Source organism: Silene latifolia, chromosome 5 (genome assembly GCF_048544455.1).
Source record: "Silene latifolia isolate original U9 population chromosome 5, ASM4854445v1, whole genome shotgun sequence".
NCBI lineage: Eukaryota > Viridiplantae > Streptophyta > Magnoliopsida > Caryophyllales > Caryophyllaceae > Silene > Silene latifolia.
The window spans coordinates 75504170-75522671 of record NC_133530.1 but is presented as its reverse complement, the minus strand read 5'-3'; the positions used below and the strand labels follow the sequence as shown (position 1 = coordinate 75522671).

The following is an 18502-nucleotide window of genomic DNA, read 5'->3' as shown; positions in this document are numbered from 1 at the left end:
TGATGTAAAACTGTATGAACAAACGTGATTAAACAGTGCGACAGACTGTTTGTTCTCAGGATAGGATAAATTCGTGTATGTTTGTAGATGTAATGGGTAAATTGGCAGCGGAATTGTGTTTGTTGTACTGTATATTTCATGAATATGGATGTAACCTAGATAGTATGGTGAATCTCGCTCTCCGCCTCGCAAGGTACGAACTCGAAACACTCACAAACAACCTCGCAAGGAAGATTAAAGACTAAACTCGTAAGCCTAATCAAAACAAAGTTCACAATGGAAACTTCTATTAAAATTCTGAATCACACGTCTTGAACAATGTCATACACGGTCCTTATTTATACCTCTACTTAGCTTGACTAATAAGCTATCTTTCCTAATTCTACTTGATGTCAGAAATCCGACTCGAGATCTAATTCCTTAGCTTGCTCCTCAAGCTATCTACTCCTTCCCTAAACTAACTAGGAAAGTTATTAAACTAATAATAATTAAAATACAATCATATTTAGGGTATTCTAATTAAACTAGGATTAGGAAACATCTAGCTTTCCTAACTTTATTCAGAAACAGTAAATTAATCTAAATAATAAATCCTACACGATTTAGGAAATCGTGTATCCTACTTGGCCTAGGGAACCGTGTCCAGCAGCTATGTGGCCGGTTTTGAGCTTCCTGATGTCTTGATGCAAACCACATTTTAGCATAATCTTGCCCGTTGGAACAAACCCGAATCCTTTTACCATTTGATTTATCCTCCGAGTATGCTCCTGCATCATAGACATCAGATATCTAAAAAAACCGATGTCTATACTTTTTTTTTCATAAAATAAAAATAAATTACGCTATTGTTATACATTAATCCTACACATGATCACAAATGCAAGGTAATTCGATAATCAACACCAAATATCCTTATACAATTAACCGATTATTCCAAGTCAATTACCAAAATATCTTTAACCAACTAACCTATCAACAAAAATAACGCTTCATCAACGACTCATGTTCAAATTCATACTTAAGCCGTAAGAGTATCTATGCCACTCTCAAATTCATACTTAGCAGTAGGCTGTTACAACTCCAACTCCTTTTCCTTTCTGAAGAAGGAACATGCTAGGAATGAAATTCAAAAGATCCTAGGATAACCTTGTCACTCAATCTCGGGATACCGTTACACAAACCATTTGGATTAATGCGGGGCTAGGCACGGCCGGGTTATCGTCTTATCTCTCCTACATGCCTGATAAGAAGTGAAATATTTGAAAATTTTAGTTTACCCGACTAATCCACTAATCCAGCATATGCAGCTTTATCCTTTAACAATACATGGCAATATGGCATAAACAATATACAGAGTCAATCAAATAAGGAGTATTTACAAAAAAAAAAAGGAGATTTGTCATGTGCGTAGTAGAATATAAGACTGGGAGTGAAAGAAGTCTTTGAAATTTGACAATAAGAGATGAGTGTAAGATGTCAGTTTCAATACTTATCATAATATATTTGTAACCTTCTGATATGAACCATCACATTAATGACCTTATTCATAGCTTAGGTGCGAAATTTACTTCAAAACTAACGATTGTTGCCCATAATTTCAGCAAAAAGGAAGACATATTCAAAATTAACAGGTCAAAAATAGAAACGCCAATGCTCATGTAGATAAACTAAGTCAATTATACTATTTAAACACTTTAGTAATGAAGCTTAATGAATTCATTCTTGATAAATCCATGGTAGCAGGAAATGTTATGTTGTAGAAGTATCAACTACTCACCTGTAGATAGTAAAACTGTGCAGTTGTAATTCAGCGTTTTACCTTATCAATAAGGTGTATATCTTTCTGAGATGATAAACTTGAAACTTGCAAACTCAGCCAATTGTTGAGCTTCAATCAGACCAAGGTACATAACTGACCTCAATTTTCAAATTAGAGAACATAAGTTTGCATATTTTTAAATTATATTAACCCTAAATTTCAAATAATATATGTTCTAAGTCATTGATGGTAAGGCTCAAGGGGGAGTAGAAATAGCCCTTGCAAATTTGTTGAAAAAAAGAAATAAGTGAGAAAAGATGTTGGAATAATACTTTCGATATCTATTGAACATGATTTCAATCAAATACACCAGTTGACACTTTGCGAGGGTAACTAATACTTAGTACTAACTAACCAACTATGCCACTCAAAAGGTCTCAAACAATAAAGTTATTATGAAGAGATGTCACTTCAGATTGAGGCCATAAGAGTAACTAATACTTGAAGCTAAAATATGTCACCTGCCAGAATACAATTATTTTACTCAAGTAAACTTGTATCTCTACAAAGTGAAAATGAATCATACCGGGCGAATAGCTATATTGATTACATTCTTGTACCCTCGCTTAAACCTGTGATGCTTTCATCCTACAATTACAGAGGCCATAAGAGTTTCATATAAGAGTTTTCTAGTAGAGAAAATTATCTATAACTTATTTTAATAATCAAGCAGACCATATGTTGAGATAATAAAATTTAAACTCACCAAGTTTCTGGATTATGTTCACGGCCAGTAGAATCTACAACAGCGGATATAAGGTAGAGCAATACAAGGAACATCTGAAAGGTATAAAAAACATGATCTCCAACTACATTCAGGATGCAAACCGCAAATAAACTGCTTTCACAAATATAATGGTTGAGCCAAAAGTTTCCCACTGCTTTCATACATTTAGAGGCTAGAGAATAAGCTGCATTTATTGAGAAATTAAAAGGGAAATAAGCTACAACAATTCTAGAAGAATAGCTTCTTTAACATGAAAGCTAAGTTCAATTACATTAACAGTACATCAGCAATAAACAATAATGGTACGCAACCTAATTCAACCAACTTGCAAAAAATAAATCGCAGTTTATGAAGCAAGAAATTAAAAGGAAAATAGCATACAGAAGACGAAATGAAGCTCCAACTACAATTATCATCACTAACATTTGATTAACGAGTAGAATTGGGGATTTGCTATGTTTATTAGCTTCAACTACTAAAAAGAAAATCGCAGCTTATGTCAACTACTTCAGTATCAACACAACCCAATATTTGTTAAACGTAAACTACTCCTTTAGAATACACAAAAGAGTCAATAAACGAACCAAACTATCAAATTAGAGAACATAAACCCTAAATTTCAAATAAATGTAACCCTAAATCGAACCAAGCAAAAATATAGAAGATTAAAGTAATTAGATTCGAAAATACCGTGGTTGATTCTGGTATAGAGGCTGGCGGCGAGCAAATCGCGGTGGTCGAAAGGTGAGAGCAAAAGTGGGCGGCCAATGGCGAAGGAAGGTGTTCGGTTGTTAGCTATGGAAAACGATGGTCTTCAGCCAATGGCCGGCGAAGGTTTGACCCAGGCGAAAGCGGTGGTCGTCGTTACCGTCTTTGTGTAGTCTCTAGTGTTATGGTTGAGAAAATGAAAATGATGTAGGTGGAAGATAATCAGAAAGAGAGATGGTTCAGAGTATGAGTAATACGGACTTGAGGGGAGAGGAGGGGATTTTAAACTTATCTCCGAAAAGCACAGGCATCAGATATTGAAACGTCCCATGTCTATTAAAGTTGAGGTTAATAAGCATCAGTCTTTTAAAAACGCCGATGCATATTGAATTTTATACGCATCGGTTTTTGTCAAAACTCTCATGTCTATAAATGGACATCAGTTTTTTTTAAACTCCGATGTCTATTGAGTGATGTCTATAACGATTTTTGTAGTAGTGGTGGAAATGTTAATGACACTCAAGCAGCCAATCATTATTGAGCACACGGATTGCTGACATGGTAACAAGTTAGTTAGGATTTGTGTTTGTTTGGAACCACTTGACTTATCACTGTAAAAACACAAAAATATCTTCAATAATAATTCTGCATTTATTTACCTTTGTTCTTCCTCTTTATCAAAGCTTCATAAAGCTCATCAATGGAGGTCGTTCATTAGGTAGATTTTACAATAAGCGATCCAAGATTCTAAGTAATTTTAAATTATGTGATATTGTGATTGTTTTCTAAAAACGGGCATTCAAGGAGTGTGTGTGAAATTTCAAAAGAGAATGGAGCCTACATAAAAGTGTTGCACGTTGGGAGATCTGATAACATGACCCACGGTCCACTTAAATACTTTATCGAGAATAGATCTTCTAACTACTGTAATACGAGTACTCCACAAAAAAGGTTCAAATCCTATATTCTTCCAAGTCTGACACATCACACTATTATTCTAAATGGAGGAAGTACTCCATGCCAATTCGTAAGGTAGATTGAGGCTGATTGTATACACCACTTTTGAAAATGACAGAAAAAAAGTAGTCTTGTTTTTATCAACAATGTTGTTGGATCTCCTTAAATTAAATATTCTATCTGTATCCATTAATTTTATCCATTTTGATTAATTCTATAGGTACTTTATTTTACGTCTTAATGAATCTTTTACGTTTTTGTAGTATATTTTCACTATGTACCATTATTGAAAGGCCTTAGAGCATCCACAATGGTAAGTTAGTTGATATTAGCTTACCATTGCCACATAAGATTTTCAAGTTACAACATTTTTAAACTACAAACTACTACAATGGTAAGCTACTAGTGTTGTGGCTTAAATTGGCCCATATGCACAACAACATTTCTGAAAATGCCATTGTACTTCATGCCTATTTCCACGTGTATTAGTTTAGTTGGTAGATTTTTTTTAGGAACATTTGAGCTACTAGCTCCATGGAGCTAGTTGCTCAATTTAAGCTAGTTCAATAGGAGTGCTCCAATGGTTAAGCAAGTAGCTTGAAATTTTTTTTATTTGCAAGCAAGTCCTTTTGGGCAACCATTGGAGATGCTCTTACAAACTCATGTGCAAGTAAACTTGGCAAACAGGTTAGTACGACTGGTCGGGGTGGGTCAATTCTGACCGAGTCAGATAAAGTGCATATTTATTTGGAAACGTTCGAGTCGGGCAAGACCATTTGGAATTATTATCCAATTACGTTAAGGTAGATAAGGGTACTCATCTTCGCTGAATCATGAAAATTTTCGTTTTTCCTTTTAAAGTATTTCTATTTATTATACAATAAATCTCACGTTTATTACCTAAGTTCATGTCTTCTAAACTTTGAGTTTATTACTCTCGAATAATTTACCTAATATACGCGCACTAAAAATAACGGCTATGGATTATTTCCTCGTCACCCGAAAAAATTAAGCTAGCTTTTCTAATTATTTCTGGAACCTTGAATTTTAAAATAGTCACATGAGAATAGAGAAATACATATAAAAATAGAGGATGCAAATACGAAATGGAGAGGCCAAAGGGTGGCTGCTATAGCACGTATGCCCGAAAATGAGACGCTAAACTAATGATTGAAAGGCCGTCACGTATTGTGGCCCTAAATTTGCCGATACTCTCGGCTTTTCCCACGCATTTCATTCTTCATTCACTTGCTTTGTCATGTCATTATTCTCACTTACCTTTTGTCAATTCTACATTTCTTTGTGAAGGTCCGATGATAATCATTACCTTGATTTGACTATATTGTTGCTTTCAAACGTCCATTTCAACAAAAATAAATTAAAATGTGTGCTCCATCATTCTTGATTGTTCAACCCAAATAATGACCAACCAAGGTGGAGCTTGTATTTGTTTGAGCAATTAGATGGTTAGGTTTATCCATCTAAATAAAAAAAATACATAAATTCTCGTTTCGCATAAATGGTATTCATCTGAAATTATGAAATTAAGACGGTTAAAATGTGAATATTTCATGTATCAGTTACCACAATTTATTGTTACGAAGCGATAATTTGATCATTAATTGGTCACCTTTTAGTAAGCTAGTATGGATCCCGCTCATACATGCGCGGTATTCATAGATCTTTTACTTACTTTATAATGTATTATTTAAGATTTAAAATTGACGTATTATTAATTTTTTATATTTTAATCTGAGGATAAAAAATTGAAATGGAAAATTAATTAAAAGAATTAAGTAAATTTATGAAATGTATATTTTTGTTGGAGAATATTACGGTATTATACCGTAATCGTAATAATATTATAATGATATGATGAATATTTTCAATTGCCTACATTAGAATGTTCTAGATCGAGATTTAGGTTATTTTGAATGCTATATAAATGTCTGATCTCTTATTGTAATGGGTACGAACGAACTACTATAATCGCTTTATGAATTCCTCCCCTCTTGATTTCTAATAATTTTAATGAAATTTTTCATCACAAAACAAATTATTTCAATTTATAAATTATCTCAAATAATTTTAAAGTTTTTTTTTGTCAATAAATTAATAATATAAGTTCATAATTTTTTTATACTAACAAAATACTCGTACTTGGTAAAAAAAATTATGCGAAACTAATAATATCAAATTTTTCGATTTTTCATATACGAATTTTAGATTTATACCAGTTTTTTTTTAAATTAAAAGATTATAATTTAATTAAAAAAAATTATAATGGTTAAAGATTATATCTTAACTAAAAGATAATAATTTAATAAAAATAGAGTTTTGTTTCCTTATTTAGCCAACTTCTTTTTGTAGGGAAAATTATTGAAAAATTTTATTCTCTTAGTTGTAAAATAAAGGGGAATGCAAGTTGAAAAAATATTATCCCCTTTTTAAATGTCATAGTATTATTTATTGTATGAAATAAATCAGTATGACCTAGTCAAAGATAGGATATAATGAAGCCCAAAGCCCAATATAGAGCAACTTATTTAGGTGGGAAAACTTGAGAATCTCCTATTCTTTTAATTTAAGGGGAATGGGTGGCATTTATCTCGTATTAAGTGAAAAATCGTCTTAAGAAAAACTAACCATTAGAAATAAAACATAGTGAATCTTACATATATACAATGTATGATAAAACATAGTGAATCATAAACCGTTTAATTTTGGTAGCACACTAACACCATGTTACATATATACAATGTGAATCATACATAATCTTTATTCGGTAGCGGAGTTTATATAAAACACTCTGTATGTAAGACAGTGATACTCTAATTCAGTACCACTTTGTGTTGCCTATCATTGTCCTATCTAATTAAGTTATTGTTAAAGGCAATAGTCTATCATCAAAAATAAGAACTCCTGGAGCAGAAAATTAAACAGATAATGACTCTTGGAGCAGAAAACAGTAGTGGTTAGGACCTTAAGTTATATTAAGGCTTTATTTTGTAAAACTAGCGGACAATGCAGCTGAAACCTGAAAAGGTAGATGAAACTGAAAAGTTTACTGAAATCTAAAAAAAGATAGCTTAAAATTAGGAGTTGACAAGGTAACGGATTTTATAAAAAAAAAACTGTTATTAACTTAGCTGAAAAGATAACTGATTTTTGATGAAATGACGTAAGATTTCATTTCAGATAACTTATTTCTCAAATACTATCCTAAGTAACATTTCATTTCAAATAGCTTATTTGGTTGAATAACCTACATGCCAAACATTTTTTTTACAGTTGGATACATAATGAACCGTTCCTACAATAATCGAGCTTTTCTAGCAACATTGTCTGCCAGAAAGTTCAAAGACCTAGGAACATAACGAAGATTAATACAATGAAATTTTTTTCCTTATTCGATAATATTAGTAATAACTGAATGCAGCTGATGACTTCTTAAAACGATCCCAGTGATCTGCAAGATAACTTGGATACAGTCGAAGGAGATGCTAACATGAAGGGAGCTCTTATGAAGTGCCCAAATCAACATCTGCTTGATTCCTAAGGCCTCTGCTTGTTCTGGTGATTCGGAAAAAAGCGTAAGATGCATAGTGTCTCTCGAGAATCCTTCTTTAGTAATGTTGTCCGACGAAGAGAATGTCCAACCAATTCTTGTTTTACAATCATCTTTCCAAGCTGCATCAACAGAAATAAACATTGGGCTACACGTACCTGCAAAACCAATAAACGAAATCCAATTTCCATTTAGGGCATTCATATAATTCTGATCAAAGAGGTCAAAACAAGAGGATCGAAGGCCCATATTTCTTCTCCTGTTGAGTAATAATGCTAGTTAAAGCCAAAGAAAGTGATCCAAACTGCTGCAATGAGACTCACAAAAGAATTAATCTAAAAATCGCTTTCCTTTCGAGTTGAAAGAAAAGAAATCCAATTAACCACCCATTGTTTAAAGGCAATGTTATCATCCCCGTCTGGCTTAATGCCCAAATGACTCGCTTTCCATAGTCGTCTGGCAATTTGACAATCTTTGAAAAGGTGATCCAAAGAATCAATAGAAGAATCCTCCGAGCATAATTTACACCGTATATCATTAACAATATTCCTCTTAACTCAGTACTTTCTACACGCCAAACACTTGTAAGTAAATAAGATAGCCGAAATTTTGGTTAAATAAGCTAGTTTTGTCAAATAAGCTACTTGCAATACCTTGTTCTGTTTGGTAAAACTAGTTGTTGAAAAGGTAACTGAATCCTGAAAAAGGTAATCACAAAACTGAAAAACTAATTGAAACCTGAAAAGGTAACTGATAAGGTAGCTATAACTGAAAGTTAGAAGTTGATAAGGTAACTGATCATATAAAAAATATTTGACAAACTAGTTGAAAATGTAGCAGATTTTTGGTAGACGTAAAATGATATGATAATTCTTTAACATCTATAAAATATTATTAAAAGGCTACTCTAAAATGACCAATTAAAGCCACATAGACAATGCCACATGGCAAAAATTTATTATGACATGGCAAAAATTTAATTGTGACATAGCAAAATTTATTGTGACATGGCACTAATCTATACAATGTAAATAAATTAACCCTTTTATATATGCATAAAATGTACTAAAATGTCTAACAAAAATGTCATTATTATCATCATTATTCTTAAATAAATTAATATAACAAACACAAAAAATAAATTTATATAAACTTTTTGTTTTCCACTTACAACTTTGGTTATGAATCTATCATATTTATATAACATATACTTCTTTTATTTTAATGGTAGTATGTTATTAATCACCATTATTAGTAATTATGTTATGATAATTTTAATCTTCCCTTCATTCACAAAATTTTTCTTCTTCCTCCAAATAAATTATTGAAATTAATAGGAGAATTAATTACAAAAATGATCTTATATAAATATCACACCAATCCTAATTTTCATTTTTATTACAAAAGTCGGTAGGTAAAAAATACATAGAGAACCAATGTATTGTTTCGATTTTTATCCTTATTATGTTTTGAATTAATAGTTAGAATCTAATTTAGTTATTATTTTGTGTTTGTTTTCGAATTGCAAGAGGATGACATACTCACATATCAATAACATTACAAGAAATTATAAAATAATGCATGGTAATGTTTACACTTTTCTTTTGGCTTGAATACTCTTTCATTTTTGTCGGATTTTCCCTTTTTCTATTATGGTGTGTAATATAAAATGATAATATGAATCTCTGATATGTGATGACAATGTGACATGTTATATCTATCTATAATCTATAAACAATATAAAAAGGTTAGCTTGAACAATGTGACATGGCATCTTCTTAAGCCATCTAAAACATATGTGACATATCTTACGTAAATTCCACTTATAATACCCTACTAAATTTAATTAGAGATTTTCATATCTATATTTGCTTCTTAAATGTCAAAACAAATAATTGAGCAATTTAATTAAAAAAACTATCAACATTCTACCATTTACTCCGCTCATCTATGAGTTTGTTAATACTACGTTTTTTTTAGGAAATTAATTCTACCATTTGAAATTCCCCGTTTATTCTATTTAACTATAAGTCTTATTCATTTTATCATTTAAATTATTGACATCAATAGATGAACACCATTACATGTCAATATCCACCAGTTGATTTACCAATTACATAGTAGTTGCTTCTTGGTTTTATTCAAACCAAACAATTTGTTTTGCATATGGAAGTTTTGTACATCTTAAATGATGTCTTCCACATCACACGCCAAATGCGTTATGTGGCGCAAGTTGTTATCGAATTGAGTGTTTATTGGAATTTATTACTCCAACCGTAAAATTATCTTAACTTTTACTTCATTGTTTACTTTGTAGGATTTCTTTGATGAGAATTCAAATATACCAATATATTTTCTAACTGAGGGGATTTAAGAGGTAAGTAGTATGTTCTATTTTGATATGATTATTGTTTAGTTTTTTTAGCAAGTAAAATTAACTTATTGATATATTACTTTGGATGATTGTGCATTTTATTATGTCATTCCATGTCCTTATATGGTTTCTTATTTTGCCAGGTTTATATGTTTTGAGGTGTTCAATGGTCGCTTCCTAAATCACCAAAACCTCGACTCTTTAAGTAATTTGTTAGCAAGTGTGTAGCGAAATTTGCTCACCACAATCGTAAAATTATATTAACTTTTACTTTATTATTTATTTTGTAGGATTTTTTTAATCGGAATTCAAATACACTGATATATTGTCTTTTAATGGTAGAGATTTGAGATGTAAGCAGTATGCATGTTTTATCTTGCCGTAATTTTTGTTTGCGTTTTTTAACAAGTAAGATTTGATATAGTACTATAGATTATCGTGCCTTTAATTATTTCATGCCATGTTCTTATATGGTTTTCTTATTTTTTTTCAGGTGTATATATTTTGAGATGTTCAAATTAAAATGGTCACTTCCTAAATCCCCAAACCCCCGACTACGTAATTTGTGTGATTTTTTAGCGACTAATCCTTTTAGTTGAATACAAAATCGATAGACGAAAACTTTTAGATAGACTACTAGCTACTAAAGCGAGTTCGAGAATGAATGACAAAATTGTAATCCTTATTTTTTAATAATAATTTGTCTTATTGGAATTCCATCGTTCTTCATATTTACTCTCAATAGCTTTTTTGGTATGTTTAAATGATATAAGATCCTTTTCTTTAGGTACGTTGTTAAAATTGTGACTTTATTTTAGTGATAAATTTTTCCAGTGATGTTAGTAATGTGAGATCCAACAGATTAAAGAGGAATCATTGCAATATAAATAAACTACTAGCTCAAAGACTATTTACTCCGTAACACAAGTTATAGATATGAGACTTTCATTTGAGTTAACAAAAATCATTTGTTGATGATAAATAAGATGTTTTTTTTTCACAATAGAACTGTCTCAATTATTATAGTATTAATATAAGAAAATTTTTGTAATTAATTTTCGCATTAATTTCAACAATTTATTATAGGGGAGAAAAAAGATTTTGGGAATGAAGGGGTAGATAAAAAATTATGGTAACATAAATGCAAAGTATAATAATGTTGAAGGAAAACAAAAAGATCATCCCATTAAATAAAAGAAATAAAGGTTAAATAAATAGGATAGTTTAATAACAAAGGAGAGAAAAATAAAAATTTTGTTTTAATTTTTTTTTTTTTTTTGTGTTAGCAACTAATATTTCAAAAACAATTCTACTTATTTGTTAAAATTTTAAGTAAATAAATAAATGTGTAATTTTTAAGTAGTACAATTTTTGAATAATTAAGTTTAACAATTATCAAAGAAAAAATATATATCATTTTCAATCAATATTTTATCATAATAAAGCAGTAAAAAAAATTAGTATGAAAAATCTTAATCGATTCACTAACACGTTAAATTATGAAAACTGTAATTAAAACGTCAATTTTAATTATAAAATATGAAACTTAGATGTGATCTGTAGAGTCTTGGAATTTTTTAACTCGTGAAAATTTTAAGGTACATAATTAATTTAATATAGATATAATGATATTTTGGTAAGGAATTTTAAATTAGGATTATTATAATATTTATATAAGAATTTTTTTGTAATTAATCTTCACATTAATTTCAACAATTTATTACAGAGAAGAAAAAATATTTTGTTAATGAAGGTGAAGATAAAAAATAAATTTTGGTAACATAAGTACAAAGTATAATAATATTAAAGGGAAACAATGGGTCATCTTATTAAATAAAAGAAATAAATGTTAAATAGGGTAGTTTAATAAAGGTCTTAATGATGATTATTTATCACTGAAACAAATAATATCACAATACGTGTAAATGATTTAAAACTCAATTTTCCAAAGTTATTACTCCTTATATGGTTCTATCTCAATTTTACTGTTCATTTCCTCCAAATATCCTAAAATTAATGCCATCTTTTTAATTTAATTTTTAAATATTCAATAATATCGCCTATATCTATTATGAATCAAAATATGATGACATTAACCCCACTTGTCTAGGGTTTAGGACTTCCGTCCAAACTATCCTAGGGTTTCTTCGTCTATCGTCTCTTAGGGCTCTTCTTTCTCTCGAGGGTTCCTCTCACATTTTCGATTGTGAGAGCTTTTCTTCTAGTGTTGTTTTCTTTGGTGCTTTGTTTTCTTATGCAGGAACAGAAGATGAGTAATACGCGTGGTCAGCGACGGCAAGGGAAGGATATTGTGCTTGATGATGAGTCGCAGGACTCATTAGGGTTTGAATGGGATGATGAGTCGAATGAAGGGGAGCAAAGTAGTCACCTTATGCTCGTGGGGAAGATTTGGGCATCGAGAACGATTAATGTTAAGGCAGCCATCGATACTATGATAAAGCTTTGGAATCCCACGAAACCTATGATTGGTAATGTGGTCGATGCGAAGGAGAAAACGTTCGTCTTCAAGTTTGGATCTGAGCGCGATAAAAGTAGGGTTTTGGAAGGACAGCCATGGCACTTCGATAAGTTTGCGTGGTGCTTCAACGAACCGAATGATAAAGGTAAACTTTCCGACGTTCCTTTATTTCGTTTACCTATATGGGCAAGAGTGTATAATCTACCCGTGCAAGGTAGGTCGAGTAGAGCCAATGCGGAAAGAATAGGGGCGAGTTTGGGATCATTTGTTGACGCGGATGTGGGACCAAACTCTGAAGTGGATAGAGCTATCCGAGTTAGGGTTCTTCATGATGTTCGAAATCCTCTATGGTCCTCAATCCCGATTAGAATGAAAGCAGGGAACACAGTGAATTTTGATGTCAAATATGAGAGGCTACCCATTTTTTGTTATGGATGTGGAGTTGTTGGGCACGGAGAAAAAGATTGTGATGACGGACCATATGAGGAAGGGGAGTTGAAGTTTGGGGAATGGTTACGGGCGTCGCCGTGGAAAGTTACGAAGACTTCGAAGGAAGGGACAGGGAACGGGAATGCTCGTCGTGCTCTAGCTCCGGAGTTCGATGCAATTGAGAAGCAGGACAATGAAGACGATATTACTCGGATGATTGAAAAGCTACAGACTATTGCTATTGACCTTCGGAGGAGTAAAGGAGGGAAGGGGAAGAGTGCAGAAGGGGGGGGGGGGGTTCAAAAAGGTGCTCAGAGGGAGGATAGTGGGAAGGGGGGCAGATTGGGGCCTGAGATGGTGGGTGAGCAACGAGGAGAAGGGCAATCTGATGGGGTTAAGGGGGTGATGCAGGGAGCAGGGGAGTTGGTGCTAGACGTGTTGAAGGGGTATGAGGGGTCTTTTATGGATGAAGGAGGGGTGAATGGGACGGCTGAAGGTGCGGGGCATGTGTTGATAAGGGAGGAGCAGGGGCCGGGAGAGGGGCAGGGGAGGAGGAAGGGGTGGACACGATGGGAGAGAATTGGTGGCAGTAGCGAGAATGGGGAGGGGACTGTTGAGATGGGAAAGCGATGTAGAGAGGCTGATGGAGGTGATGAGATGGTGAAGCGGTTGAAAGTAACGAGAGACGGGGGCGTCTTAATACCTGAGGCGGAGGTTGAGGGAGCTCAACCCCGCCGGGCCCAATGAATCTCTTAAGTATTAACTGCCGGGGATTGGGCAACCCCGATGCAGTGCGAGCCCTTCGTGCCCTTGTGCGAAGGGAAGCCCCGGCCATGCTATTTTTATGCGAGACGAAATTGTGTGGTCGTGATATAAGGCGGGTGAGGGAAGGTTTAGATGGGTATTTCGGGATGGAAGTGGATAGTAGAGGGAGGTCGGGGGGTCTTGCTTTCTTGTGGAGGAAGGAGATAAATTGTACTTTCTTGTCTGCTTCGGCACACCACATGGACTTCACTATACACGAGGATAATAAGGAGTGGCGGGTGACGGGTTTTTATGGGTGGGCAGCTGTTACTGATCGCCATCTTTTGTGGGAGCTGCTTCGGGTTCTTAGTAGGCAGTCTTCGCTGCCTTGGATTTGTGTGGGCGATTTCAATGAGGTGCTCTACTCGACAGAAATGAAGGGAGGTAGTCGACCGCAGTGGCAAATGAACAATTTTCAAGCAGCTGTGGATGATTGTGGGCTGAGAGATGTGACTTGGGAGGGGTACCAGTATACTTTCGATAATGGACAGGTGGGTGAGGATAACAGACAAAGTATGCTAGATCGGGCTATGGGTACTAGTGCTTGGATCGATATGTTCCCCTATGCGAAGCTTTTTCATCTGGAACGGGAGTGGTCGGACCATGCTCCCATTAGATTGGTCCTGGATAAACGAGTGGCGGGTAATTTGAGGAAGCACAGATTTCGGTTTGAGCAGATATGGGTTGGGGAGGAGGGTTGTGAGGAGGCCGTCATTCGGGGGGTTGAGAAAGGCAATGGCAATTTGGGAAGAACAATCAGTGAATGTGCTAAGGAGATACAGGCTTGGAAGAAGATCAATATAGGGAAGATTAATTGGACTTTGGAGCGCAAAAAGAAGCAACTTGAGCGGCTCAATAGTGGCACGAGAACTGAGGCCGAAGTAAAGCGGAGGAAAAAGCTCGTGGCGGAAATCGCGGAATTGTATAGACAAGAAGAACAATATTGGAGGCAAAGATCGCGGGCTTTATGGCTTCGAGACGGTGACCGTAATACTTCCTTTTTCCATACTAGAGCTGGGGAGCGTAAGAGGAAGAATTACATTGGGAAATTGATTGATGATAATGGAGCCGCACGAGTTGGTGATGAAGCCGTGACCGTGGTAGCTGTTAACTACTTCCGGGACCTGTTTGCGACTTCAGAACCGGATATTGGGGTGGGTGTGTTGACAGGTTTGGAAGGGCGAGTGTCGGAACAAATGAATATGCTACTAAGGGAAGAGTACCGCGAGGAGGAAGTTGTGGAAGCGATCAGCCAGATGCATCCTCTAAAATCCCCGAGACCAGACGGAATGAATGGCTTATTCTATCAGTCTTATTGGCATGTAATTGGACCTGATGTGGTAAGTTCGGTGTTGAGTATTTTGCGAGGAGATGTGTCACCAGCTGAGTTCAACAAGACTAATATTGTGCTCATACCAAAAAAGAAAGCCCCGGATAAGATGCGTGATTTTCGGCCCATCAGTCTCTGCAACGTGGTGTATAAAATTGTTTCTAAGGTCCTTGCTAACCGTCTTAAGCTCTTTTTGGGTGATATAGTCTCGGAGAATCAAAGTGCTTTTACCCCGGGCCGTTTGATTACGGACAACATTCTTATTGCGTTTGAACTGTTTCATTTCATGAAAAATTCGAGACATTCGGAGGGGCATATGGCTATTAAATTAGACATGGCCAAAGCTTATGATCGGGTAGAGTGGTCATTTTTGCGCAGGGTTCTGGTGACTATGGGCTTTGATGGTGATTGGATTTCCAGAGTGATGGATTGTGTTTCTACTGTCACGTTTTCTGTTCTTATCAATGGTACACCTTCTGAGGATTTTCGGCCTACTAGAGGGCTTAGGCAAGGTGACCCGCTATCACCTTACTTATTCATTCTCTGTGCTGAGGCATTATCTAATCTTATGAGACGGGTTGTTGAAGAAAATTCGCTTCATGGGATCCGGATAGCGAGGAGTGCCCCCGCTATTTCTCATTTGCTGTTTGCAGACGATAGTATTTTCTTTGCTCGAGCTACTTTGGATGAGGCGGATATAATCAATCGTGTTTTACGTCAATATGAATCGGCCTCGGGTCAATTGGTCAGTCTGGAAAAGACTACGGTCTCGTTCAGCCAGGGGGTGTCTATTGAGCAACGAACTAGGGTGGCGGAGAGGCTGGGTGTGGGGGTTGTGGATGAACAGAAACGCTACCTGGGATTACCCACTGTAATTGGGAGGTCGAAGAAGGTAATTACTGATATCATTCGCGATAAATTGTGTAAAAGACTGCAAGGTTGGCGTGGGAAATTATTGTCTAGGGCGGGTAAGGAAGTTCTCATAAAGGCCGTGGCCAATTCTCTTCCTACCTATGTGATGAGTGTGTTCAAAATCCCAACCAACTTTTGTGACGAGCTTCGATCCATGATATTGCGGTTCTGGTGGGGTCATGAGGAGGGTAAGAGAGGTATCTTCTGGGTTGCGTGGAGGAAGTTGTGTAAACCGAAGGGAAGTGGAGGTATGGGTTTCCGTGACTTTAGATTATTCAATCTCGCTCTCTTAGCTAAACAAGCTTGGAGGTTGTTGACTTGTCCGGATAGTTTATGGGCGAGGATGATGAAGGCTAAGTACTACTCGGGGAGTGACTTTCTTGGAGCGGAGTTGGGGTATAACCCTAGCTATGCGTGGCGTAGTATATGGGAAGCGCGGGAAGTTTTGGTAAAGGGGTTGAGAAGGAGGATAGGGGACGGGAATTGCACCCGGGTTTGGGGAGATGCATGGGTGCCAGGTACGCAGTCAGGTAGGGTAATTTCACCCTGCCCGGATGGTCAAGAAGAGCTTCTAGTGGCGGATTTGATTACGGGATATGGGATGTGGAGAGAATTAACATGCTTTTCCTGCCTTTTGAGCGAGAACGAATCACAAATATTCGGTTGAGCCCGAATAGGCAGAGCGATGAGTGGTATTGGAGTGGAGAGCGGGACGGAGTCTTCACCGTGAAATCTGCTTATCGGTTATTGGCAGGAGATTGGTTAGACATGGCGGAACAGTCGGATTCGACGAATACGAGATGGCTTTGGAATAAACTTTGGAAGGTACCGGTCTGGCCACGCGTAAAACTCTTCTTTTGGCAACTGTGTAATGATGCGCTAGCAACAAAGGCAAACATCGCTGCTCGAGTGAAAGGTGAGTCCTCTCTTTGTCCCTTGTGTAATTTGTCTGACGAGTCTAGTATACATTTATTTCGAGATTGCAGGATGGCGAGGTGGGTGTGGGAGCAGCTGGAGTTGCGGTGGGAAGGGGAGGAACGCTTGGGTGGAATTCGGTGTTGGGTGGAGGAGCGTTGGAGAGATATGAGTGCGGCGGAGTACGGTACTTTCATGGTAGGGTGTTGGGCAATCTGGGAACATCGGAATAAGATTGTGTTCGATGAAATGGAGGTGGAACCCGAGAGGGTGTGCAGACGGGTTTGGGACGTGCTTAGTGAAGGGGAGGGGATAGTGGATAGTGGGTGGAGAAACCGGGGTCGCACAGGTCGACGAGGGGATGGGGAAAAGGTTGATGCGTGGATGGTGGCACCGAGGGGATATGTTAAAATAAATGTGGACGCAGGAGCGAAAGAGGGAGAAGGGACTAGCACGGGGATTGTCTGCAGGGGTGAAGGAGGGGAGGTGCAGTGGGGGTTGACAACGACCCGAGTGGAGTATTGGGAGCCGTGTATTGCGGAAGCGGTGGCGCTGTGGGAGGGCCTGAATGAAGCGAAAGCGAAAGGTCTACGGAAGGTTGTGATGGAAAGTGACTGTCTACAGCTGATTGAGTCACTGAAGGGGAAGCGAAGTGGGAGGAGCATTTTTTCACAAGTTACGGATGATATTTTACTTTTATGTAATAGTTTTGAGTCTGTTTTATGGTCACATACTAGTCGGGTTAATAATTGCGTAGCGCATTGTTTAGCTCATGTTTATCCTAGGGTACTTGGTAGAACGGATTGGTCGAATGTTTTACCGACGAACGCTCAGAATGCTGTACGTTTTGATATTTCAATGCTAGAGTAACACCTTTGGGTGTTTTCATCAAAAAAAAAAAAAATAATATCGCCTATATATTAACTTCCTCATCTCCATCATAAGAGCATTGTCTCAACTCTCTTTAGTTAAAAGGATAAAGTATACGAAATTTCGTGCTTCACACATACAAAAATATAACGAAAACTAAAACAAGGTTGTAGGCTATCATCTAAATTTTAATTCTTCACAAGATGTCAAGATCGAGTACATTGTACACATGATATCAAACAGTAAACATAAGCGGAAAACCATAAATAGTCCCGTGAATTCTCACGGGTAACAAAACTAGTTATATAGATTAAAAGGGTAAAAAAAATAAAACAAGATCATGTACCTTATTTCTCAAATACTTCCGGTAACAATTCATTTCAGGTACCTTATTTGGTTAAATAAGTTACTTGCCAAACATTTGCAAAAAAAATAAATAAGATAGTTGGAATTTTGGTCAAATAATAAGCTACCTAAAACATCTTATTAAACAGAGCCTAAAACTTCAATACACGACCATAAAATCGAAGGGTTAATCTATACGTTGAAATATACAAGTACATGAAAAAAAGTGAAAAGGGCCTATTTCATCCTCAATCAAATGATTGTT

General features: G+C 35.9%; 1 protein-coding gene across 1 annotated transcript; it reads left to right on the top strand.

The window, feature by feature from the left end:
• Positions 1-12422: 12422 nt before the first annotated feature.
• On the top strand, positions 12423-17892 carry LOC141655558 (uncharacterized). Its single transcript, XM_074462632.1, has 3 exons — positions 12423-13710; positions 13854-16625; positions 16862-17892. The coding sequence occupies exons 1-3, from the start codon at positions 12423-12425 to the stop codon at positions 17890-17892; spliced, it is 5091 nt and encodes a 1696-aa protein (XP_074318733.1).
• The last annotated feature ends 610 nt before the right edge of the window (positions 17893-18502 follow it).

What these genes read in the sequence shown, in the direction of transcription:
- LOC141655558 (XM_074462632.1), top strand. Translation starts at nt 12,423, where the DNA reads ATGAGTAATACGCGTGGTCAGCGACGGCAAGGGAAGGATATTGTGCTT. An exon ending in ATGTAGAGAGGCTGATGGAG is followed by an intron (nt 13,711 to 13,853) that starts GTGATGAGATGG and finishes ACCCCGATGCAG; the next exon opens with TGCGAGCCCTTCGTGCCCTT. An exon ending in GGGAGATGCATGGGTGCCAG is followed by an intron (nt 16,626 to 16,861) that starts GTACGCAGTCAG and finishes GGTTATTGGCAG; the next exon opens with GAGATTGGTTAGACATGGCG.